The sequence below is a fragment of the Grus americana genome, chromosome 13 (genome assembly GCF_028858705.1).
Source record: "Grus americana isolate bGruAme1 chromosome 13, bGruAme1.mat, whole genome shotgun sequence".
In the NCBI taxonomy this organism is placed as follows: domain Eukaryota; kingdom Metazoa; phylum Chordata; class Aves; order Gruiformes; family Gruidae; genus Grus; species Grus americana.
This window is the reverse complement of record NC_072864.1, coordinates 1,186,551-1,211,550: the sequence shown is the minus strand read 5'-3', so window position 1 is coordinate 1,211,550 and position 25,000 is coordinate 1,186,551. Positions and strand designations below refer to the sequence as shown.

The 25,000-nt window shown below is 53.3% G+C and overlaps 3 protein-coding genes across 11 annotated transcripts in view; 2 read left to right on the top strand and 1 right to left on the bottom strand.

The window, feature by feature from the left end:
• Positions 1-14,918, top strand: part of NFAT5 (nuclear factor of activated T cells 5) — a 73,290-nt gene extending 58,372 nt beyond the window's left edge. For 3 of the 4 annotated variants that reach the window (XM_054840906.1, XM_054840908.1, XM_054840909.1), the window contains exons 11-14: positions 2,795-2,943; positions 3,457-5,893; positions 7,078-7,324; positions 7,920-14,918. In XM_054840906.1, coding sequence (XP_054696881.1) covers positions 2,795-2,943; positions 3,457-5,893; positions 7,078-7,316 — 2,825 coding nt within the window. In that variant the 3' untranslated portion in view covers positions 7,317-7,324; positions 7,920-14,918. The remainder of the gene's footprint in view (positions 1-2,794; positions 2,944-3,456; positions 5,894-7,077; positions 7,325-7,919) is intronic. The other variant, XM_054840907.1, reaches the window with a different exon arrangement.
• WWP2 (WW domain containing E3 ubiquitin protein ligase 2) overlaps positions 1-25,000 on the top strand; it is a 179,607-nt gene that overhangs the window by 118,686 nt on the left and 35,921 nt on the right. For 4 of the 6 annotated variants that reach the window (XM_054840916.1, XM_054840915.1, XM_054840914.1 and 1 more), the window contains exons 1-4: positions 18,664-18,723; positions 21,947-22,030; positions 22,743-22,890; positions 23,198-23,316. In XM_054840916.1, the coding sequence (XP_054696891.1) occupies positions 18,678-18,723; positions 21,947-22,030; positions 22,743-22,890; positions 23,198-23,316 (397 nt within the window). In that variant the 5' untranslated portion in view covers positions 18,664-18,677. Of the gene's footprint in view, positions 1-18,663; positions 18,724-21,946; positions 22,031-22,742; positions 22,891-23,197; positions 23,317-25,000 lie in introns of those variants that run through there. The other 2 variants (XM_054840912.1, XM_054840917.1) reach the window with 2 other exon arrangements.
• On the bottom strand, positions 15,876-18,637 carry NOB1 (NIN1 (RPN12) binding protein 1 homolog). The gene is made up of 9 exons (XM_054840941.1): positions 18,490-18,637; positions 18,243-18,375; positions 18,021-18,154; positions 17,879-17,950; positions 17,632-17,769; positions 17,313-17,531; positions 16,918-17,015; positions 16,675-16,819; positions 15,876-16,445 (listed from the first exon to the last, which is right to left on the bottom strand). Exons 1-9 carry the CDS (start codon positions 18,565-18,567, stop codon positions 16,176-16,178), a joined length of 1,287 nt encoding a protein of 428 aa, XP_054696916.1. The 5' UTR covers positions 18,568-18,637; the 3' UTR covers positions 15,876-16,175.

Below are 25,000 nucleotides of genomic sequence, written 5' to 3'. Positions count from 1 at the left end.
TTCTGTCCATGCAAAGTTCGGCTTTTGTTCTGAGGGAGCAAGTTTTAGGTTTGCCTGGTTTTTAAGTGTGAAGTGAATTGATCCTCCCAATATTGAAATAAAGTAGAGGAAGGAAATGTTTCTTCTTTGATTGTTAAAACTATAGCAGTGTCCAAAGGTTAATGGAAATTTCCATAGCCAGCTCTGGTGAAAGCAGGTTGAAAGGTAAGCAAATTAACAATGTGATCACAAGTTTGATAGGAATCCATAGCTTCAGGTTAAAATTGTGAAGCTCATGTTTGAAGTTAATAGCTTAGTCTTGGCAGGGGATATATTTACAAGTTGACTTTACAACTCGTTAGGGAGGATAATGCAAGATATGATGAGTTTAAACCTGCAGAGAATATTTGGGGGAGAAATACGCAAAAATATTTAGGGCAATGAAACAAGCTAGTCAAAGGGCTCGTAAGACTTCTAGTAGCAAGATTTAAAAGATGAGGAAAATAATAACTGATGGATCAGGGCAAGCCTGTCATCCATCTAATTTAGTATGGAAGCTTAACCAGGGGAAGATACCAACTGTTTCAGGAGAAACATCTGCTGTTCCTAAGAACACAATGTGCTCTTTCTGTTGCTTCACGTCCTCCATTTAATTTATGCGATACATCTTGATTTACTTTCTTGTGTGGGTTTTCTGCTAGCCAGCTCTTTTGTGACGGTTCATTCCTGTACCTGTTCTGCTCAAGGTTGAGCGTGAACCAGAGGTCAGACAGTTCCGTCTGCTTTATGTACTTTGTCTCTGCATATGTCCCAGCCCGTCCTTCCTCACTGTTCTGAAATGATGAAGACCAGGTGGGGACCCAGTGGGCTGCTGCTTCCTTTCTGCTGCCTTTCACGGGGAGAAAATCCTAGAATTCATCATTCCTTAAGTGGCATCATTTCCAGCAGCCAAACAGAATAAACTGTTGTGGCCAGGGACACGTACAGTTACGTACTGGGCTGCAGGGCCTTTCCCTTCCCATCCCAGGCAGCTTTAATGTTTGTCTCGGGAATCTGTGAATATTCTCTAAAAATAATTTAAACCTGCATATGTTAAAAAACCGAAGGGCGGCTTCCCAGAGCCATTACAGATTCTTAGCTCTGACATTTTGAGAGACTGCAGATTTGACAGGCTTCAATGACAAGTTAGATTTCAGGACAACAAATTTATAATTCTAAGCTGTTGTGTAAAACTTGAGGGAGAGGGGGGTGTACCGATAACCGTGTAGTTCAGGTCTTTGCCTTCTCACACTGAAGCAGTGCTGGAGCATTGTTTTTAAGTGGTTAATGGTGGTTTCAGTTTCCAGCTTTGGGAGAAAAGGGAAAAAGAGGGTGGGTGTGCCTTGATAAGACGGTAACTATTCAGAAAGTCTAAACTAAGTGTTACAACAGCATAGTAAAAGACCAAACCCAACAGTGTTTCTTTGCTTTTGAAACTTCTTTTTCATTATTAATCTCACTTCTTTTTTTCATTCTTCCAAGCAAATAAGTCACTGTGAACGGTCATACCATTGCCAGCATCTAATCTTATAGCATTGGGATATTTTTTAATGACCTTTTTTTTTATTGTTTCCAATGAACACAACATGATTAAGCACATAGAAGAGAAAAGCTTATAAATTATGACTATCGCATAGAAAAATACTGACTGCTTTCTTTAAGTACACTGTCTGAAGTAGACGTATTTTAGAATAGTCTCACTGGAATCGTGTTCCCTGCCAGCACAGCCCAGCGCGTCAGGTCCCGGGGCTCGTGTTTCTGGAGCCGCCCCAAAGCTGTGCGTGAACAGGAGGGAGAGGGGCTTTGTGGCTGTCGGTATGTTGACAACTGTGGCCATACTGACGGCTGAGAAGTTGTTGAAGACAGAAAATAACATTTGAGGAGAGAGTCTTTGGTTTACATAGAATAAACACACAAGGACTGTTACCTGAGGACAGGGCAGACTGTTGATGTAAACGTGCAGAAATTTTACTGCCACGTTATTGTGAAATTTAAATTTGAAGATTAATTCTTAAATTTACTTGAAAATACGTAAGGATCTTTGGTTTTTACAGGCTTCCCGATTGGTTTGTTTTATGAGCAATTTCAGCGGTATTTGGAATCAAGAAAGTTAATTTCACTTACAGCAAAGATAGCTTATGTAATGTTTTTTATGTGGATCAGGAAAAATTAAAAAGAGCTAACTCATTGTAAGAAACCACCTTCCCACTTTTTAAAAAAATCTAGAAAAAATAGGCACTGCAAAGGCAAAATAACAATTTGCTCTTGCTGCAGAGCTGGCATGCAGATTTATCAAGGTTTTACTTGATTAGTCATTTAACAGAACAAAACTACAGTCTGAGTGCTTTGAGCACTCTGTTCTCATGGCTGTCTGAAAAGAGACATTTTTTCAGAGTGAAATCAAGAAGTGGTACAGTTAAAGTGCAGTAAAGTTTAAAATCTGATAATCTGTGGAAAGATGTCTTCAGCTTTTATGTTTGTAGTTTAAGCAGTCAGCGGATGGCTGTCCTGGTCTAGAAAGACACAAAACGGAAGAAAAACTGCAACATTGCCGTTAGTCTTAAAAATAACCTTTCAACAGGTTTTCTAGGATTATTTGAAGTATCCAAATGTTTGCAGTGATCTCTCCGCATATTAGCATCTCGTATGAGGATGAGAGCTCTTACGGTAGGGCTGAAAAGTGAAACGGGAAGCAGAGCACCGCTAGAAGCCCTCTGTTTGTATGGTGAACGTTCACGTTCCATTGCCCTGCTTTTATTTGTATTTGTGACTGCAGCAGTGAAGGCCACTGGCTGTAACCTGGAGAAGGTAAACATTCTTCCTAGTGCCTTGATAACTCCGCTCATGCCAAGCAGTATGATTAAGAATGAAGACGTGGCTCCAATGGAAGTAAGTGCAGAGAAAAGATCTCCCCCTGTCTTCAAGGTAAGTTGGATTGGGATCTGAAGACTGTAGCTTTAATAGTTACATCTTAGTTATGTCACTCGTCAGTCCGTGTTCTAACAGTGGAGCAGAGTAACACACAGGGAGAATGTCATGGCTGAGATCGGTCTGGGCAAAGCACACGATGACAGAGCGTGATTAAAATGAGATGATTTCCTCTGAGAGTAACCTGCCTTGTTCCCACAGTCAAACAGATTGATTGGTTAGTGATGCTGTGAATTTTTTTTTTGTCCTGTGACACAGAACTAGTAAATTACTGTAAGAATATTACTTTAATCCCTTCCTAGCATTGCTTTCAGTAAATTGTACCTTGACTCCTTCCTTGAAGTAGCATTTCCGCTGCTAGTCGTTTGCTTGCTTGTTTGGTTATGTATGGAGAGATACATAGCCATCAAATCTTCCATCTGATCTTTCCTGAACACAGTGGATTGGTGGAAATTTTACAAGTGTAACCCGAGTAAGTTTACGAATTTCTTAATGTATTGCTCTTTTCAGGCTTCAAATGTGGTTGGACCAACTCAACAGACATTGGAAAACAGTATGTCCGGCATATCAACTTCTGCTTCCCATTTACCTTCTGAAAATGAAAACCAGCAACAAATACAGCCGAAGGTGTATAATCCAGAGACACTAACTACTATCCAAACACAGGACATCTCCCAGCCTGGTAGCTTTTCAGCAGTCTCTACTCCGGGTCAGCTGCAGAACAGCGATGCATTATTGCAGCAAGCTGCACAGTTCCAAACCAGAGATTCCCAGCCCAGGGAAGTCCTGCAGTCAGACGGCACAGTAGTCACTTTGTCGCAATTAACTGATGCATCACAACAACAACAGTCTACGCTCTCGGAACCAGCACAGGCGTTGCAGCAACAGATTCCATCAAGTATTTTCTCATCGGCAAGCGGCGTGAGCCAGTTACAGAACACTATTCAGCAACTGCAAGCTGGGAACTTTCCAACTAACACTGCCACTGGCAGCAATAGAAATGTTGACTTGGTGCAACAGGTATTGGAAGCTCAACAGCAGTTATCTTCTGTCTTATTTTCTGGTTCAGACAGCAGTGAGGATGTTCAGGATCAGCTAAATGCAGATATCTTTCAGCAAGTTAGCCAGATACAAAATAGCGTCAATTCCGGGATATTTTCCTCATCGGACACGGCTGTCCATTCCAGACCAGAGAACCTTTTGCCCGGACGAGCTGAAAATGTTCACTCTCAGCCTGAAAATGCATTGTCCAACCAACAGCAGCAGCAACAGCAGCAGCAGCAGCAGGCGATGGAGACTTCTGCGGCAATGGTGATAGGAATCCAACAAAACATTTGCCAGGCTGCAACACAGATGCAGTCTGATTTGTTCTCTTCAACAACTTCAGGGAATGGAGCCCTCCAGCAATCACCTGTTTACCAGCAGGCTTCTCACATAATGAGTGGGCTATCGACAAGCGAAGACATGCAAATGCAGTGTGAATTATTCTCGTCATCTCCTGGTGTTTCTGGAAGTGAGGCTACTCCTGCTGCTCAGCAGCAGGTCTCCAACAACGGGCCTACTATGTTTCAGGCATCAAATTCTGCAGATGGAGAAGAAGCTTCAGGACAGAGTAAACAGATGCAAAGTACTGTATTCCAGACCATGGTTCAAATGCAGCACAGTGGAGAAAGTCAATCTCAAGTTAATCTCTTTTCGTCCACCAAAAACATGATGACTGTTCAGGCGAGCGGAGCTCAACAGCAAGGAGGTGGTCTGTTCCAGCAGGGTGGAGAAATCATGTCTATCCAGTCGGGAAGCTTTATGCAGCAGTCTCCACATTCACAAGCTCAGCTTTTCCACTCTCAGAATCCTATTGGTGATACTCAGAATATATCACAGGAAACACAAGGCTCTATTTTTCATAGTCCGAATTCCATTGTCCACAACCAGACCAGTACTAATTCCTCGGACCAACTGCAGCCTCCGATGTTCCACTCACAGAACGCCATGGGTGTATTGCAGAGCTCTTCAGTTTCTCAAGACCAGCAGTCTGCCAACATGTTCCTTTCCCAGAGTTCAATGAGCAACCCTGCAACTCAGGAAGAACAGATGTCGTTCTTTACAAGCCCAAATTCCATTTCTCCTCTTCAGACAGCAACGAACACCGAACAGCAGGCTTCTTTTCAGCAGCAGACGCAGATATCTCATATCCAGAGTTCTATGCTTCCCCAAGAACAGCCCCAGACACAACCTGCTCAGCAAGGTTTGTTTCAGTCTCAAGTGTCATTAGGCTCCATCCCATCCAGTTCAATTCCCCAGAACCAACAAGGAGCTATCTTCCAGCCCCAGCATTCGATAGTCGCTATTCAGAGTAGTCCTCCATCTCAAGAACAGCAGCAGCAGCAACAGCAGAACATGATATTCAGCAATCAAAACGCAATGAGTACAATTGCTTCTCAAAAGCAAAACATGATTTTCAATCCAAATCAAAACCCAGTTACCAATCAGGAGCAGCAAGGCCAGTCCATTTTTCATCCGCAGACTAACATGGCATCAATGAACCAGGAGCAGCAGCCCATGCAATTCCAGAGTCAGACTACAGTGTCTTCTCTTCAGAATCCTGGATCCAACCAGGCTGAAGCACAGCAGCCAGCCATCTTCCATAACTCACCCCAGATTCAGTTGGTCCAAGGGTCACCAAGTTCTCAAGAGCAACAAGTCACCCTCTTCATCTCTTCAGCTTCCATGTCTGCCTTGCAGAACAGTATGAGCCAGCAAGAGCTGCAGCAGTCTCCGATGTACTCTTCTCAAAACAGCATGGCAGGAATGCAAGGAACTGCTTCTCCTCCCCAGCAGCAAGCTGCTTTATTTCACAACACAGCAGGAGGTGCCATCAACCAGCTGCAGAATTCTCCTGCTTCATCTCAGCAAACATCAGGAATATTCCTGTTTGGCATTCAGAACAGTAAGTGGTAGATGTCTGATTCTGAGTTTACGATCTGGAAGAGCTACTAATTAGGCAATGGTTGTTCAATTCTAAGATATTTAAAAAAAATAAGTAATGTGGCACTACAATTCAGAATATACGTACTCATCGTGCTGCTCTGAATGTTGCCGATTTTGCGTGAGAACTCATAGCGTAAGTACCTGTTGGTGGTCTTACACTTGGGATTAACACATGACAAAACCAACTTAGAATTGTATGTATATCTATATAGAAATAAGTATATGTAATGTATATAATATTAGTAATAACACATATACAAATAATATATAAAATACACGTACGCACATGTTTAAAAAAAAAAAGGTTATGCCTTCTAAAGACAGCGCCGCTCATCCTTCTCTTGCTGCATTTGGTTTCCACAATTCATGCAATGCCTTTCTCCACGCGTTGGTGAAGAAAAGCAAAGATGTTTGAAGCTGCATGGTCCAGAAAAGTGTCTGTTGCAGTGTGTTTGAAACCCCTTTAACTTCATAAGCCTGCACTTTTCCAACCTCCTCTCTTGAGTCTAGCCTCTCTGACAAGCTCTTTGGGACGCAGATCCTTTCAGCTGTCTGTGAAGGGCTGTACGTACCTGTGAAGCTCCGGAGGGTGCAGATGATGATTACAGCATCTTATAAAAGATCTGGAAAGAAAGCCATAGCTGTGTGGTCTGCGGTTGTACCTGAACGCGTGCTTTGTGTATGAACTCCTGGACGATCAGGCAGTGTACAGCCAAGCCCTTCGCGCAGCTGAAAATAACGCTAACGGTAGGAGGTGTGAACCATTTGCAGATCTACAGGAGGAGCAGGTGAATACCTTGACTGGACTGAAGAAGACACATCAGTAATTTAAGACAGACAAAGGATGGGCATATTCAACGCTTATTACGCTATGCATTTTGGTTTTCTTCTACCTAAGCGCTGTCCTCTGCGCTGTTAACAGTGTTTGCTCATAATGCAGAGTCCCCACATTCAGTATGTACACCTTGAACGTCCGCTTGCATCCTGAGGGAGTGGTGAGCAGAGGTGGTCGTGTGGACACAAGCGCACCTAACTTTTACATGCTTTATAGTCAATATGGAGATATATAAAAAAGTTGGTTAATTCAGTGCACATATTAACCAAATTTAAATGGTCCTTTGTTCTTTGCTTCCTGCTTAACAGACTGTGGGCAGCTGCTAACTTCTGGACCAGCCACGTTGCCGGAGGAGTTGATGGCGATAAGTCAGCCAGGTCAGCCACAGAGCGAGGGACAAGCAGCCGTGCCAGCGCTGCTCTCCCAGCAGATAGCCGAGACTCCTCCGCTGCCTTCAGCTATGGCAACCAACCAGAATATTGAGAAAATAGACGATCTGCTTGTGTCATTGCAAAACCAGGGGAACAATATGGCTGGCTCGTTTTAATTAGTCAAGTAAGTAACGTGGTGGGGTTTTGGGTTCTTTCCTGCCATGCATACTTTTGTTCCGTAAGTCTTTACTTCGGCGTGTATCACTGTTCTTTCTAGTGATTGTATTCTGTTCTCAGCTAAAATACCAGTAATGCTGAATTACACATACAACAGCGGTGGCTAGAATGAAGAGTTACTCAAAACAGTCAGCTGCCACGATCAGCTGTATTGGGAAGCGTTCTGCTCTTGGAAGGTGCCTTTTCCTGAGAGCTGGAAGAGGCTTTGCCTGCAGATGAGTACCAAGACCCAGAGGACTCTGGAATCTAGCGTTGTGTAGCTTGGCTCTAGTTAACGGTGTTGCCATCCGACATCCCCCATGAGTTCCACTTAAGCGATACTTCATTTTCTAATCTAAACTGTTTTGTATATGAAGTTATTGAACTTCAAAAAAAAAAAAAAAAAGGAAAGAGTAATCCTGCTCTGTGAGTGCTGCATTTGATACTCATATTTCATGTCTGCTTGTGAAGGACACTTCCAAGAGGAATGAACTACACAGAAGTGAGAGGATGACTTTTGTTGGTTACGCCTAACTTTTTTGCTTGCTTGTTTTTTCCTGCAGAAATTCCGTGAAGAAAAAAAGTGATGATTTCCCAGATCCTCTCAGACCTTCCAACTCTGGATTAGGCTGTGTGGAACTGATTGCTTCTGTCAAAAAGTGGCCCTCTTCTCTAAAGAGCACACACGTGGCCAATTGCAGCGTCTAGCACCTAAGGCTGTGACCGTAGTATTTGGGATTTGTAGTGCCAATAATGCTGAAAAGCTATGCTTTGTTTTACTAGGGCATGGGATTGTACTGTTACTAGAGTCCTAGACCTCATTAACAGTGGGGTGCTCTTCAGTGTAAAGCATACCTGGTCAGTTATTATTGTCGTTAGAAGGTAATCCATGTTACCACGTTTACTTTTTTTCCCTCCTCTTCCTTCTTCACGTCCCCTCTTTTGACTAGAAAAGCTTCTGAAGCAGAAACATCGAACGCCTGTGACACGAGTCACGACTCGTAGCTGTCAGTACGTGAAGGGATCGCGTGTTTTACAGTCCAGCGGACAGCTAACGCTGCGATTTTGTAATCGCAGTAGGTGGCGATGAAAAATATTGCTAACTGTAATAAACAAGCAGAGAATTGCTCCTGTAGCTAGCCAGAGGTGGGTGCTTCCCATCTGAGCAGGCGATTAACGGTTTTCCGTGTCTTTTAGGTGTAACTGTACATAGAGCAAGGCTTTGGTGGCTCTAACAGCAGGAAGGAACGAAGGGGAGCTTTCAGTTACAGTTTGCTCTTAAAATCTTACCCACTAAAATACCTTCAGCTTGAAAGGAACGTTCTGCCTGGCCGAGGAAAGAACTGCTCTGTGTCTCACTCTGATTGTATGGGTTAGAGCTCGGCAAAGCTGCGTTAGCCGTTCTCAAACCAGCCTTCTCCCTTTCTTTCTTTTCATGGTTTTCCTCCTCTCTCCCTCAGTTTCATATTGCATTTTTAAAAAAGACGTAAATATCCTACTGGCTTTAACGATCAGAAGCAGCTTTTAGGAATCTATGACGTAAAATTGCTTAGTCAGTAGAAGCTTTGACAAATAATCAAGGACTAAGGAAAGAGGAAGCAATTTCTCCACTGCCTTCTCAATGCAGGAATCCCCCTTAACCAGTCCGTTTCCAGCTCTTACTGATGCAAACCTTCAGCTTGACATTACTCCAAGTAGGGGGCAAATTACATCATTTGGAGGCATCCTTGAAAGTTTCACTGCATCCTGAGCTGTTGCATCTTCGTAGCATATAGAGCTCATTGCAGTTTCAAAGTGATTTTTTTTTTTTTCCCTACCAACAATCCCCCAAGTCTAGTTTCTAGATTGTCATGTTTCGATTAAAGAGAAAAAGTTAAATAAAATACCAGTGACTGATGTTACCGAATGTAAAAACAACCCACTCCAGACCATGCAGTTGTATTGTGAGGCTTGTGAATTTTTTGGGTGCTCCAACTATGCGGACAGTTTTGTGCTCGCTCACCACGGCCTCAGTCGGATATCTGTCCTCCTCCTCCTGCAGGTAGAAAGCTGTCGCAGCGGTTAGAGCCAAACAGCTGTCACGTACGGCTATTACGCCTTGGTAGAGAGTAGTTGGTATCACGTCATTCTTCATTTTTGTTATTTTAAATAACAAAGAACAGTCTGTACGTAGTTTTTCAGTTCCTGTAGTCTGTTCACCGTGTCGGTTTTTTTTTTTTTGCCCCGTACCTTGTGTGCGTAGTTGAGCCGTGTAGAGTTTCTGTTTGTTTAATGGTTCTCCCTGTTTGTCGGTCTGTCATCACGTTCACTCTCTCTTTCTGTCTCTCTCTTTCTCTCTCTCATTGAGAGGCATTGAATTACGTTTTCAGTAGTAAGGCTTCTTGCCGATATGAAGGGAACTTTTCAGAAAGAGACCTGCTCTGGGTCATTTAATTTTGAATACAGTTTTCAATCGTTCAAGTTTTGGATGGTTTATATCTAATGTGTGTTTCATTTTTTTGGAAAGCTATATTTTGTATTTAGGAAATGGTATACTATTTTGCTATTTGTACTGAGTGAGTACATTGGCATAAATATAAAAATTTATATATATACATATATATAAAATATTCTTTTTGCCACACATTTTTGTGGTAAATTTGTGAGTTTGTCTGATGTTCTACCACAACGTGGCGTCTGATAACAGTGGGGTGGGGTGGGGTTTGTTATGTCTTTATTGAGTATTTAAGTACTTTTTGCAACATAAAGAACTCGTTCATCTCTCGCCATTCCATCAGGCAGTGTATCGTTCCAACTGGCTATGAGAAGCTTCGCTGTGTGTTTTGATGTGTCTGTCACTCAGCAATACGATCTAGTCAGGAAACCCGTAGGCATTTAGGCGTATATAAAATAATGGGGTTTCATTCAGAATGAGCCATTCAGCTTTTATCCACTATCATTGTCTATTTAATATTTTATTATTAGCGCCTCTGTGTTTTAACTCTTAATTTATGATTATGCTAAAATGTTTAAAATTTTAATCATGATAAAAAGAATTCCCTGCTTCATAATGTCCAGAGCTGCTTTATAACCCTGAACCATACTTTTCTTTCTGTGATTTTTTTGGTTTGTTTTTGTTTTTTTTTTTTTTTCCCCTGCTAAGACAAAATATTAACAAAATCCCGTTATGGTTCATGACATGAAAACAGCGATCTTGCAGCATTGACTAAATGCTACACGAGGCGATGTAGAAGACTGAGAATTATGGACCGAAACAACTTCCAGATGGTCGTGGAAGCCGGTAGCCAGTTATTCAGACAGCAACTGGTGGCGTTTGCAGGATCGCAGTCCCAGGACGAGCTGCTGGGCGTCATCTGGGGCCTTCATACACAGAAGAAGTAATAGGAATGATAAAAATTCACTTGTGTGCTGCTTCGATTCGTTCCGTTGTTCGAAGGGGTGTATCCTTACGTTGAGGTGCTGGTGGTCAGTGCCAAGTCACCAGGGACCAATTCTCCATTTACCGAGGTGGGTGTCCAAAGGAGAACTTCGTACCGAGACTGCTACAGCTCCAGGGGAAGGGTATGATTGAATTGTGGGCGTATTTTGGGTCGCTTATGGAGAGAAGAGAAAAAAAAAATGTAAAAAAAAAAAAAAAATTAATAAAAAAAGGGCTGTGCTATCACATTTTTCACTTCTGGATAACACCTTTCTTGTGTTAAATTTGTTCATTTTAGGTCAGTGTTTAAATGTACAACACTTGGAACATGTGATTTGGTTACAAAAAGTATTTGTCTTATGAAAGAAGAGATTGCTCAGCGGTTGATTAGTGCTTGAAGTGCTGCTTGCAGACAGCTCTTACGAGGGTAACGAGAGGTTTGGCAAAATGGTAAAGACCTGGCAGGCTGCGGGATTTCATGGCAGAAAGACCCGAGAGCGGTGTGAGCCACATCTGTAGTTTATCAGTCCCGAACATTGACCTTTGGGGTGTAAGCAGTGGATACTTGGAGCTTACTCTGCCTTTTTTTTTTTTTTAAATTGTTCACTGTGCTTACCCCTCCGCACGCTCGCACTGGCGCTGCCCGTTGCCTGCGGGGCTGAGGTGGTTCCAGGTCTGGCCCCGTTTGGTCGAGAGAGTTAGACGGTACCGAGACACGAGTCTCTAATAAACCTGAAGTTCTGACGTTATTGTAAAGGAGGAGTTCCTGTCCTTACTGTCGTATCCACAGAGCAGCAATTAAATACAGAAGATGCTACTTGGTGAAAAACTAATAGCTTGTGCTGCGTTCTCTGGTCCGCTCACGCGCTGCCAAATAGAGATACAGAAATAAAAAAAGTCACGTGGATGACGCGTAGCACCCGAAGTTCTTGGGTAAACATCTCCCTGGCAGGACGTTGTTGGAGCTTTGTGCTTAATTAGCCAGTCCGCGTTTTGTTATTAATTGCCTCTTCGCCGGCTGATCGCCTCACTCAAGCCGAGTGCTTTGCTAGTATTCTAACAAAAATAGCTGAAGAGACAATTTCAGCTTTGCCATTTCAAAGTGGATGTTTAATCACCGACCATTTTATTAGAATTAATTACTGACAGGGCGGTCGCTTCCTATGTAGTGTTAAGATAGACTAAAGCACGCGCAGTTAAGCGTTCGGAACTTCAGCAGGTTTTTTTCCTGGAAATCCTAAGTCTGGGCAGCTCTATCAGTGGACATTCCCCTAATTGAGATGAGTTGGACTTTTTTTTAAAGCGTCTGTTGTAGTATTGATTTAGGATATTGTTTCTAAAAAGAAAACTTGTCTGAGCAGGTTTTTTACTCCTGTTGCCTTTCCAGAGACCTCAGAAAGAAGTCGGAAGCTTGTTTGGGATAAAGCAGTGTTTAAATCGCTATTTGAGTAGCAGGAAAGGTGATTTATTAAAATAAAAATGAAAAAGTTGTTACTGGACTAGCGTGTGTGTGCACACGGTCAGTAAGCGTGAGAAAAGGGTTTTGCCGTCAGTTGTTGAATCTCGTGCGGCTGCGCGGCAGACGCGGGTCGCTGCTTCGGGTGCTGGCGGGAGAGGACACGAGGGTTACGACTCGTGGCCGAGCCACGGAAGCAGGAACGGGGAGAAGGAGTCGCTTCGCGTGCTCTGAGCTGTGAGCGCAGGCGGAAGGCGAGAAGGAGAAATACTGATCGCCGGTGACGTCGCGTTAGTGCAAAACGTATTTTCCAAGGAATAAGTGTGTTCTGTGTTCCAGAGGGACTGGTGGCAGCTCCGTTATTTTAGAAGCTAAAAGGAAACCGGTGCCGAGATGCTTTTGGGGTTTTTGTTTTACCGGGGAGCCGTCCTTTGGGATGGATTGCGAGAACTCCGTGTTCTTGCTCGGACCAGTTACACCAGTTGCGTATGTCAGTATGGAGCCCGCAAACAGCCTGTGCCGCTGCAGGCAGGGATGGCGCGCGGAGCATCCCCCTCGGACACGGATCGGGGGTGGTTACCCACAAGGAAAAAGGCAGCAGGAGGTGAACTGCTGTACGAGGGGACACGAGAAATCCCGCGGCTGCGTGTGGGGCGCTGAGGGGTTGCACGGGAGGAGAGGCTTCTCCTTTCTTACGACCTGTGGCGGTGTGTAAATATGGCAAGCCTGTATATTCTAGGGTGATATATGTGTATATAGAGGACTCCTATATCTATTACATAGAAATAATTAGTAGACACACACATAGAATACTGTTATCTTTACATTTTTATAAACCGGAAATAATATTACTTTTCCTTAGCATTTACCAAGGTTTTTGTAGTAACTCGGTAGTAGTTGTATAAACACCTTTCAGTACTGTACACGTGGCGCCGTTGGCAACGTTGCTCCAGAAACTCGCTCTGCTTGTGAACGTCGGGAACATCCCTGGGTTTAAAAACAGCTGTACACTTTTGTATTTTTATATATTTTTATTAAGAATCGCAGATGTGCCATTAGCAGAACGGTAGAACCCAGCGCCTTGCCCGCCGGATGGGCTCGGGAAACGCGGCGGCGGCAGAGGCGTTCTGCATCCGCCTGCTCCCCGCCACCTTCCAAGCGACTCCTGGCTCCAGGACCTTTTCCGTTCCCCGTCTCCCGCGGCTCGTGCCGGTAGGGAACAGCGGTGGCTGCGCTGCTCCGCGGGAGCCAGTCTCCCGGTGGGGGTCGTTGAATGTTCTTGCCTAGCGAAGCATCCCGGCTGCCGCGCAGTGGGGTCGGTTTGGATCGGGAAGGTGAAGCTTGATCTGTCGTTCCTCTCCTCTCTGGTCTGGTAAAGGCAGGGGCATCTTTAAATTATTTTTTTAACTGACTCTGTACTGCACCAGTCGATACCTAGAAAAGCCTCTCCGTGAAAGCTGGTGAAAGCTCTCCCTGGTTTCTAGCCGTGCCCCGACTCGTACTGATTTCTTACAGCTTGTGAGAGAAATTCAGCTCTCAAAGAAATCCAGATCGTAAAAGCCCTGGCATGTATTTTGTCTCCAGGACTCTTCAGGCCACATCAGGCGTGTCGCTGCGGTGTGGCATTAGGTTGCCGGCTGGATGTTACTGTCCTGGTACCGGCTTTCTCCGAGCGCCTCTGCCAAAGCGACCGTCCCGATTCCCTCTCTCGCCCATCCCTTGCAGGTCCGATCTCTGCTGCCTCCGCAGATGCAGAGCTGCTGCCGCAACTTCTGCTGGTAGAGGTCATGAAATTGCCTCAGAGCATTCAAGTGTTCTGGGAGAAGGGTGAGGAGTCCGAGGATTTCCCTGCTCGCTGGGACACTCGCCTGCGCTCTTTGCAGGTGGCTGCTTCAGCCTCCAGAACCGCAGCGCCCAGCGGCAGCCCCCTCTCCCCCTCTCCCCTCTCCCAGCTCTCTGCATTTGCTCCAGCACTCAGAGGAGCGAAGGGTCCCGCGTTTGGATCCCCTGGGGGCCCTTTGCTCCTTTCCAGTCCTGGGCCGGAGCCGGGGGCCTGGCAGCGGGTCCTTGTGCGACGGGTCCCCACGCAGCAGCGCGGCCGCCCTCGGGTATCGGCGCTGGGGGGAAGCGGTATCACAAGTGGGATACCACACTCCGGTAGCCTGCTCAAGCAGACCACAGTATGCCTGAAGTGTTTTTATTTATTTATTTTTTTAAAATTCTGGACATTATTTGAAATGAGGCGATTTGAAATCTTTAGATCTGAGCTCATTATTGAGTAAGCTCCAAAACCCTTCAGAGCTTTCTACCTCTGTTGCCAGCTGCATCTGCAAGTGGTTTACCCGCCTTTCTGCCGTGTTTTCCTGGGGTGCACTGATCGACCGCTGAGCTGCCTCTTCCCCTGTCCTGCAATGTGAAAGTAGCACCAGATATTCCTCTCTGCATTTCTGTGTATAATGGCTTTCGTAGTTGGGATTTCAAGGCACTGATACCCGGTGTTTTCAGTTTGTTCTATGAGGGGATATTTCATTTGCATCTATGTTTTTAGCTATCCTGTGATAACTTGTTGAATATTAAAAAATAAAAATATTTTGCTTCTATTGGGACATTTGTATACTCGCAACTATATTTCTGTAAACAGCCGCAGTCAAGAATAAAACAATGAAAGTTTTCATTTTGCAGTGTAAAGTCTTGTTGTGGTTTTTTTCCAAGGGCATCTCCTCTCAGTTGGAGAAAGAGCCCATTCTTCAGCGCAGAATAAACCCGTCTGGGAACCCCTGGGTTGGGAAACACGGGGAAGGCAGGAACCCCGGGCCGAGTATTTGGCTGGAGCTGCTGCGTTGGAAAAGGCACCACGTTGTGCGCACTCGTGAAAAACTTTGCAATGTTTCTGCCCGATTTTGCGGCGCTAAGCCCAAAGTACCCACCTGTACGTATATACTAGCAGCTTTAGGCCCCAAGCCCCAGCCCGTACGTTCAAGAGCAGTCAAGGACGTTGTTTTCCCAGCTGGCCCAAAGCAGAATTCTGTCTGAGGGACGTGGGGGGGGACATGGAGCTCTGCGGGGGCAGCGCTGCCCCGGGGGAGGCGATGTCAGAGGCCCTGAGCCAACTGAGGCCCCGCCAGCAGAATTCCTGTGCGCATCAGCACGGGCTGACTTTATCTGCAGCTTTAGAGCATTTGTGCCGACGCGCCCCCAGTGACATGGGGTGGCCGGGGCTCAGGTGTGCGTTCCCCTCCCTCCCGATCTGCGGCAGAACCATGGGGCCAGGATCGGCGAATTGCAATTCTGAAAAATTACAAGAGGGGTAAGACGACACACAGCGATTGCCCCAGCGGCCGGGCAGAATGCGGCACAGCGAGACTGAAGCCGATTCCCATGAAAGACTCTGCCCCGGCGCTGCCCCAGCACCTCCCCTCCGGAGGGGCCAGACGTGGCCATGCAGTGCAGGGGGCACACACAACCCCCTGCCTTCGCCCCCTCCCTGCGCTGCTGCCAGCACTCGTCAGCCATCCCCCTCGCTAGTGCCATGGGACAAAACGCCCCGAGAAACCTTCCTCAGCCTCCTCTTCCTCTTGAGGCTGGGAGGAAGGCACACCCCAGCCCATCAGCCTGGCACAGGCAGCCACAGAGACCAGACGGAGCTGCGGCACCGCGGGTTTTGGTGTTTATTAGCGAAGCAGCCCCGGCCTGGGGGGCTGCAGCTGAGCAGGGACCCTTGCCCGGCTCCCCCCTGCTCTGCCCCCCCAACCCAATGACCGTCACCCCCAGTCACTGGCCGCTCTTCAGGCACCCGAGACGTGTGGACGGGAAGTGCCGGTGGCTCCTTCGGGAGGGGGCTGGGAGAGGCCTCGCTCGCCCGCCCGGAGCCATGGGGCAGCAACACGCGAGGCCTGAGTGGACGGTCCCTCGCAGCGCCGACCGCAGCCGGCCCCGTCCCGCCCTTCACCTCCTCTTCACAAACTTCTTTGTGACGGCGTTGGGGTTCAGGCGCCTCCTGCCAGCACCCAGGGCCGCGTCCCGGATTTGCAGATTGGCTGCGCGGCTGTAGATGTCGTTTTCCGCAAAGGGCGAGACCCCAGCGATGTAGTCGGGGTCGAAGACGTTGGTCTTCTGCCTGGCCTTGCGGGAGAGCCGCTGCTGTGGGAAGGGCTGGTCTTCCACCAGGTGAGGGTTGTTCGCGTGCTTCCCTCCTTTTGGGGCCGGCAGCGGGTACTGCAGGAGAAAAACCGCCGTTAAAGTGGCTTCAGGGGCAACGCTCGCTCAAAGGCGATGCAGGCCTCTAGAGGGGAGCTGAGCCTGAAAGCCCGAACGAAGCCCGAAAGCCCTGGGTCAGGCGGAACATCTGGAGAAGGAGGGCAGCTTCACTTCGATTCCTTCCGACCCCCCACCGCAGGCCAGGCCCTTGGCCCAGCAGCACCGCCCGGCCCGTGGCATGACTCACCCTGAGCCCTCGGGGGTTCAGCACCTTGGGGTTGCGGGAAAAATGCATGTGGAGGCTCCCGTCATCGCTGACGCTCACCGCGACCTTCTTCAGGGTCTTGTTACCGCAGTGGGGGCAGAAAACCTTGGTCATGTCCGACGTGGTCCTGCAAGACAGGCACAGAGGGGGTCACGGAACGCAGGATCGCCCGCCCAGCCCCATGCCCACGCCGAGGGCGGCGCCGCCCTGCACACGCGTGCTCACTTGAAGCAGCCATGGCAGCGGAGAATGTAGCTCCTGGCCTGGCGGATCAGCATGCCGTTCACTGCCAGCACGTGGAGGCCCATCTGCAGCAGCACGTTCTGCAATGAGGAGGGAGAAAGTGGGCTGCCGTGAGCTGGGACCGCTGGGGACTTTAGCTGGGGTTTGCCAGCCGAGGCTGAGGGCGGCACCACCAACGGGCTTCACAGAGGCCTCTGCGCCGCACAGAACCGGCTGTTCTAAGACAAAAGGAGCTGTCGCAAAGCTGCTCTCGTCCTGCCCAGGGGATGTGCTCCTCTCTCGGTGTGGTGGTGTAACCGCCCGGAGATTTGAGTAATGCGAGAAGCGCCCTGAGCCCACCCCACCAGCCCCCGCGCAGGGCAGCAGCCAGCACCCACCTGCATGGCAAAGTCAGTGGTGACGCAGCCAACCTGGACGCTGATGGGAGCAGTGTCACAGTGACTTGCGTCCTGCTGCACCTGCTTGAGATTGCTGGGTGTTATCCAGCCTTCGTCATCGCTCTCCTCCTCGTCCTCTTCTTCCTCAGCACTGGCCCCATCCTCAGGGCTCTGGTGCTCCTCAGTGGTCTCTGGGCTAACGGAGATGGCTTGAGCTTTCTGTGGGAAGGAGAGGATCAGCTATGGCACACGCTGCCACACTCCGGGCAGAAACCAGGGTAGGAAGGACAGTGAGGGGAGGGGAGGCTCCAGGTCTCACCAGGAGCTCCTGCAGCTCCTCCTCGATGCTGGGCAGCGGTGCTCGCCAGTAGAGGAAGGAGCTGAACTCGTCGCTCTCAGACAGGACCCTGTTCCTCTCAGGGCTGGGCTGACGCTGGCCCTTCCCCGGGTGCCTGTGCTGTGGGGGGACAAAGGACAAGGAGGTCCGTCGCCCACCACTGCCTGTGGGCTCTGTGGGGCCGTGTCCTCATCCCCGTGGCCTGGAGGGCCCCGGCCCCATCCCTTACCTTGGCGGGCAGGTGGAAGCCGGCGAGGTGCAGGGGGGCCTCGGGGTGCCACGGGGTGGAGCTGAGCCGCACCTGGGGAGGCAGCACGGGGGGTCGGCGGGGCAGCCCGGGGACGGGGCCCCATCCCCGGCGTGGGCCCTACCTTGTCCTGGGGCTCCCAGCGGAGGCAGCCGGGGCCGTCGGTCTCGGCCTGCAGCTGGCAGGTGAGGGCAAGCACCTGCAGGTCGGCGGCCGAGAGGCTGGGGTAGTCCCCGGTCTTCTTGGAGAACTCGGTCACTGCGGGGCGGGGGAAGGGAAGGCGCCGTCGGGCCGGGCCAGGCCACCCCGAGCCGCAGGGGCCGGGCCGCGGGCAGCCGGTACTCACCGAGCCGCAGGAGGTCGGGCCGCGGGCGGCGGAGGTGCAGCTCGCAGGGCAGGGCGGCCAGGCGGCGGCGCGTCGGCCTGTCACGGATCTCGGCCAGCACCTCGGGCACGGTGTACAGGTTCTGCGCGATGTCCTGCGGCCGGGCCGTCACACCGGGCCGGGCCGGGCCGGGCCGGGCCGGTCCCCCCCCGGCCCCCCCGTGCCCCCGGTCCCCCCGTGCCCCCAGCCTCCCCCGGTGCCCCCGTACCTGCAGCGGGGCGGCGCTGAGGAACGCGCCGGTGTCAGCCACGACGTGCGGCACGCGCGCCATGTCCGCGCGGCCCATGGCCCCGCGCGCTGCCTGACGGGAGCGGCACCCCGCACGCGCAGAGCAGGCCGGGAACGGGCCGCGTGACCGTTTCCGGGCGGCGCGGTCAGGTGACGGGCTGGTGTCACATGACGGCGGGCGCTGGAGCCGGAAGCGGGAGTGGAGCGGTCGCCGGTAACTCGGGACGGGACGGGGCCGCGGTGGGACGGGACGGGGTGGGGTCGGGGCCTCCCGGTCCGGTCCGGCCCGGGTCCCCAGGCGCTCCCGTCTGGCGGGCAGGGCCTGGCCGGGTACCGGGAGCTGCTCGGCCGCGGGCTCTGCCTGCCCCGGGGCGGTACCGGCCCGACGAGGTGAGGCCCGGCCCGGGGCGGCGGGACCTGCGGCGGGGGCTGCTCCGGCCGCCGCCTCCTCTTCGCCGTGTCCCCGGGGCGGCGGTCGCGGCCCGCGGAGCCCGGCCGTGGTGGGGGCGCTCTGCCTCCCCTCGCCCTCCCCCGGCGGCTGCCGCTGCCCGGCCCGGTGCTGTGCGGGGCGAACCGGCACCCGGCTCTGGCTGCGGGGCAGGGTCCGGCCCGGTCCCGGCCGTGGGTGGGGGTGTCTGGCTCGCGGGACTGCTGCCCCGGCCCTGCCGCCGCTCCGCGGCCCCGCGGGCAAGCCTTGCCGTAGCAGAGCGGCGGCCGGGCTGCCCCGCTTCCCCCCGGGCCGTGGGCAGCGGGAACCCCGCGGGAAGCCGGGGAGGGGGAATCCTGCGTGTGCCGGTGGGGGAGCGCCCCGGGCCCACATGCCGCCTCGGCAAATGGAGCCTGCGGGAGCCGGAGAAGGCTGTGCCCGGGGGTGGCTCTGAGCACAGGGGGGCTTCTGGTCATGGAGGGGCGTTTAACGCGGCCAGGGATGCCACAGCAAGCGATAGTGCAATGGTGTAGGATCGGGAAGAGAGGAAGTGGGAGAAGAGAGTCAAGATTTAAAAGAAAAAAGGATAAATGCAGTCCAAACAGGGCAGGCCTCTGCCGTCACGTGGGAGGGCGCAGTGGGGAAACCAGCGGCTGGTCGGGACCAGAGTCCTCTTCCGCCATGGGGTGCTTGGGTGAGTGTGAGCGCAGGGCGGGCACGTCGGGGTGGCTCTGGTCTGCGCCCTGGCGCTGGGTCCCAGCGGGAATGGGGGAGAGTGGCTGGGCTGTGAGGGGACGTGTGTGCGGAGCGAGGGCTGGGGAGTGGAAATGCTTCTGTAACAGGTAAAGCTTGGTGACTAACGAACCCCAGATCGCCTTTTCTGATGGAGCTGGCAGAGGGCCGCGAGGCTGGTGTCACCCCAAGAAGGGCCCTGGGGGGGGCAGCTGGAGAAAAGCAAAGGCAGCGCCCGCATCAGCGACGGAGGACCGGGGATCCAGAGTCCCCGCTGCGAGGGAACGAGCCTCGGGTCTTACCACATAACTGGGGGTGCGGGGCGCTGCCGTTAGCGTGAGGGGCCCCGAAGGGTGAGCTGGCTGCTCGGTCCAGCCTGGGGGCTGCTCACAGGCTGGCGCAGGAGCTGCTGCTTGGGAAGGGCATGTGCGCCCAGCTGTTTTCTGTGGCCCTGCTTAATGGCGCTAATGAAATAAGTGGTGATGCGGAGCTGTGGAGTCATAACACTCACGAGGAATAACAATATCCTAAGGGAAGGCGGGGGTGATCTGTGGGCCAGGATAATTGGAGAAGGAGTAACTGTAGTAATAGCAAGTGCAATTAGTCTCGTGCAAGACCATCAGTCAGCTCTCCTCCACTCGTGAGGGGGAGGAGATTGGCATGTGTTAGCGAGCCTCCGGCCACCCTCTGATAGAGCCCGGACGGCGGCAAGTCTGGTACCAGCCGAGGTTTTCCTGGCAGAGGTGGGGATCGCAGCAGGAACTGGCTGAGCATGGGGCGCTGGGGAAGGGGAGGTCGCACGGGGCTGGCATGGCGAAGCGGGTGGAGAGCAGAGACCCTGGCTCATGAGAGGGCTTTTGAAAAGGAACCTGGCTTCGGGATGGGGCTTGGTAAGGTCTAGTGGGGGTGTGGGGAGAGGACAGGGAAAAGAGAGAGACCCCTGCATGAGCAGGGAGGTGGCAGAGCCTGGAGCTGCCCTTCTCCCCCTTTCCTACTTTCCCCCACCCCTGACTCGGGGAGAGGTGGGCAGGCGCTCCGGTCCAGGGCCAGGCAGGAAGGGTGCTGGTGGCTTGGGAGGGGGATCAGGTTTGACCCGTCTGAGCCCTTGCTGCCACCCCGGCAACAGCATCGAGGCTCCTCTTTGCTCCTGCCCAGGGATGGGCAGCAATGCCCCCGCCTGCCCCCTGCACAGGCAGGGACCCTCTGATCTGTGACCTTGACGCCCACCGCAGGCGCCTGTGCTCGGTGTGTCCTCTCCAGCTCCTCCGCCTGGGAAGTGCGGAGAGGAGGACTGCTGCCCGCGGGCTCGGGAGGACGGTGTGAGTTAATAGCTGACTCTGTGGTCCCAGACCGAGCACCTCGTGCTTCTGCGTGATACATGACCTCATCCTTCTACTTTGTGGTCGGTCCTTTTGGCAGAGGTGCCCAGCCACGTGTTCTGCCAGCATCCCTGGGCATTACAGCCCGTGTTCTTCCCACCCGCTCCCTGTCCCCGGTGGGTGACTCCAGGGAAAGCTGCAGCAGAAGGGGCAGGGGGAAGCGCAGTGACGTGGCGCCGGAGAGCGAGGAAGTGGCGGTCTGGGCTCGTAGCCTGCTCTGCAGTGTGAGCCCTTCTCTGTGTTGAGAGCAGCTGAACACAGTGTGTCCCCCCACAGTGTGTCAGAGTAGATGGGAATGATTTTTCTGTGGGATTTTGCTGCCAGGAAGAGATCCGGGCTGTCCTTGAGGGACGTGGCCACTTCCCCATACTGTGACCAGACCTTCCTCTGTTCTGCTGGTGTCACTGCCCCCTCCTTTCTGAGGGGTCCCTTGTGCCGTGGCCGTGCAGGCTGCCCGTGAGCCGGTGCTGCTGCTCAGCAGCACGGAGCAGGGCGTGAGACAGCGTATTTGCTGAAGGCTTTGGAGACTGCTCTGTCCTTGTGCTGGCTGCGATCGGCAGCGACCTCTGGTTCAGGGTGAGCCACAGCTGCCAAATGGGGGGTCCAGAGGGCTGAGCACTGCCAGGCTCGGCTCTCCTCATGCCGTGGCAACGCGGTTGAAGGGGGTTTCCCTCTCTAGGGCACAGCGTTGCTGTCACCTGTGGTGCAGGGCTGGTTTATCAGGAGTGACAGGGAACCTGTGCCTGTCCGTTGCTGAGTCTCCCTGCCATGTGGGTCGCTTGCAGTAACGGCCGGGCTGCATTCGGGCCCAGAGGGGCTGACAGGGACCCCAGTACGGCCCCGGTGTCCTCCCCATGGTGTGAGTGGTGCTGAGGTGTCTCCTCTCTCTCTGCTTCCAGCCGGGAGTGATGCCATGGCCGCTGCGGGCTCCAGCAGGGCCAGGGCCGGGCCGCCCTGCGAGAAGTCCCAGCTCTCCGTGAAAGGTGGGTCCTGCCGCCTCGCCGGAGGTCCCGGCGGGAAATGTGGGTTTCGTGTGCGTCTGGTCGGGATGCGTGCTCTGCCTGCCCCCCGGGCTGGGAGACCTTCGGGGGGGAGCAGGGGCTGGGGGTGGCCAGCACTGCCCTGAGTCCCATGGGCGCCCAGGGAAGCGGAGCGGCTGTCGGCTGGGCCCTGCCGCCGCCTCCTCTCCCCGGCTGCGGTCGGGACATGGCTCTGTGGCCCTGCCAGGGCTGCGTCGGTGCTCCCGTGGCCGCGAGATGGCTCCCGATGCCTGGAGCTGCATCCCCTGGAGCTGCGTCCCGGCTCTGCCCCGCAGCCCTGCCACAGGCCGCTGCTGGCCTGGGAACAGCCGAGCCTGGCGGGTGCCTCGGCCCAGGGCTCCAGCAGAGCCCCCTCATCCCCACAAGCCCTGGGGTGGGGTGGTGTCTGTGGGGACCGTGACACTCCTGCAGCTTTGGGGTGTGGGACCGGGGTGTGGGTGAAGCTGGGGACAGGTGGTGACCGGGAGCTGGGGACAGCAGCACCTGGGTATGGCCGCTGGTGCCAATCCTCCTCGCCCCCCCTCTCCTCAAAGCAGTTTGACTCTGCGGTGAGTCGTGGCACCCCGAGCTGGCAGGGACGGGGGGTGTGCGTGTGGGACAGGGGACAGGGTCTCCTCTGCGGCTGCCTGACCCCCTGCCTGTCCCCCCTGCCCAGTCGTGTCCGTGAAGCCCAAGGCACACAGCCGCCTGTCACGGATGAACTGCTACGTGGAGGTGGCAGGTGACGGGCTGCCTAGTGAGACCAAGAAGACGGGGAAGCAGATGGGGAGCTCTGAGCTGCTGTGGAACGAGGTCCTCATTCTGTAAGTCTCCATGGCTCCTCGGTATGGGGCTGGTGCTGGGGCTTGCCCCGTGCTCCCCGGTGTACCCCGTGGTGCCATGGGCTGGGGCTGCTCACATGTCGGAGATCTTTGCCCCCTAGATGAGGACGCTGCCAGGGACAGCCAGGCTGGGAGGGTGACGGGAGGGAAGGGGAGGTGTCTCCCATTGCCCCATGGCCTTGCCCGCCTCCCTCAGCTCCCTGGCTTTGGCAGGACTGGCACTGCCCGCTCCCTGAGTGTGGAGCAGGGACGAGGCCACGGTGATGGCCCCCTTCTCTGGTCTCTGCAGGAACGTCACGGCTCAGAGCCACCTGGACCTGAAGGTGTGGAGCTGCCATACCCTGAGGAACGAGCTTCTGGGCACCGCCTCTGTCAGCCTCGGCAGCCTGCTGAAGAGCGGCGGGAAACGTATGTATGAGCCGGACCCCACCAGGGACCCTCAGCCTGCGCCCTGGCTAGGGTCCTGCGCCTCGCCTGCCCCGTAGGTGTGTGTCGGGGAGGAAAGGCGGTGGCCGCCACGGCTCCCGTGCAGTTCCCCGCCCTGGGAGAGAACAAGGCACCATTGTGCACCCTGGGCTGCCTGTCGGGGCCGGGGGGCTGGGGCGTGACGGAAGCCATACCTCCGTTAGCCAGGGTGCCGCAGCCTGCACGGAAACACAAACCCCTCAGCTATTTGCTGCCATTTGTGGTCGCTGGAGTGTGGCTCGTGACAGCAGCTACTGCATAAAGGCGGCCATTCAGGGCTTGGGCTGCGCAAGCGGCTGCGCAGGGCTGGAAAAGGCTCGCTCTGTCTTTTCCAAGCCGAGCTCCTCCGCTCGCAAGAGACAGACCTGGTATTGAGCGGGGAGAGGGGCCTCCTGTGCCCCGGGGGGATACAGGGCTGGTTCAGACTCTCCCCCGTGCCAGGGGCTGGGGTGAGCTGCTTCCCCTGGCACTGCCAGCTGCCGGCTGTGAAACTGCAGCGGAGTCCCCGCTGTGCCCTGCGGCAGGCAGGCTGCCGTGCCCCTGGGTGGCACCTGGTCCTGCCAGGGCAGCGAGGGCCGTGCGGGGAGCTGCGCTGCTGCTGCTGCCATCACCTCGCAATGCCCCTGAGGGTCCGAACGTCCGCCCCGCATAGCTATAGGGCTGGGGTGCCTGTTGCTTGGGCTGCTGTTGTTGGACAGCCTGCGGTGGGGGTCTCTACCCCAGGGCACCCTCCTCTGCAGCTTTTTCTTCCCGAGCTGTGCGACTCCCCTGCTGTGCTGGGCTCCTGGAGCGGCTGCTGCTCCCGCCCTACCTGCCTGCTCCTCTGCAGGGGCACAATCGGCTCTTTCATTAGCAGGCGTCCCAGGGGGCTGTGTGGAAAATGAATGGAAAAGGCAACTGGCTGTTCTAGCTTGTCCGTTAACGTCCACCAGAAAAAACGTGTCAGATTTTTCCTTGACACCGTGGGCTGGGAGGGAGGACTCTTAAAGCTGCAGAGCCTGCCCTGCTGGGAAGGTGCTGCTGTGGGCTGGGGGCAGCCGGCACTGCCTGGCCGAGCCACGTGCTCTTGTCTGCCCGTCTTGTCTAGCCCGGCGTCTGCTCCCTCCTCTGCTCTGCAGACTCCCTGCTTGGCCCTTGGGCTTTGCTGCAGCTCTGAGTTGGCCAGAGACTGCTGCCAGTGCCCTGCAGGTCCCGTGGGACTCCCTGGGTGCCTGGGAGACCCCTTCCTCAAGGAGCCTCCTCGCCTGCCGAGGGGAGGGGAGCCCGTTCGCCCTGCCTGCCAGCCTGAGGAAATGGCCGGGGCGTGCAAAGGGCTTTTAGGATTTCAAGCGCTCCCGAGTCAGACACGTAATGTCTTATTGCAGCCCGCGACCCTCTGCCTGGGGGAAGGCAGCGAAAGGTGTGTGCCCTCTGCCGCTGGCGGGGGCCCGGCCATCCTGTCCCTGTCCTGAGACGTGCTCAGCAGAGCACACCTTCCCCACGGCTGCTCCTGCCGGGCAGCACGCTCACTTTCTAGCTTAGCTGGGTTTGTTATGGCTTTGGTGGGGTTTTCTGTGAGTTACTGATATGTGAGTGTAGCTGTGGCCTTTGGTTTGTGTTCCTGCAGTAGTTGTACTTGGTGTGGCAG

Excerpts from the sequence above, each read along its gene's own strand:
- NOB1 (XM_054840941.1), bottom strand. The coding sequence starts at position 18,567 with ATGGGCCGCGCGGACATGGCGCGCGTGCCGCACGTCGTGGCTGACACC. Across the intron at positions 18,376-18,489 it reads TCAGCGCCGCCCCGCTGCAG|GACATCGCGCAGAACCTGTA; the intron begins GTACGGGGGCAC and ends GCCCGGCCGCAG. Across the intron at positions 17,532-17,631 it reads AGGAGCTGCAGGAGCTCCTG|AAAGCTCAAGCCATCTCCGT; the intron begins GTGAGACCTGGA and ends TCCTTCCCACAG.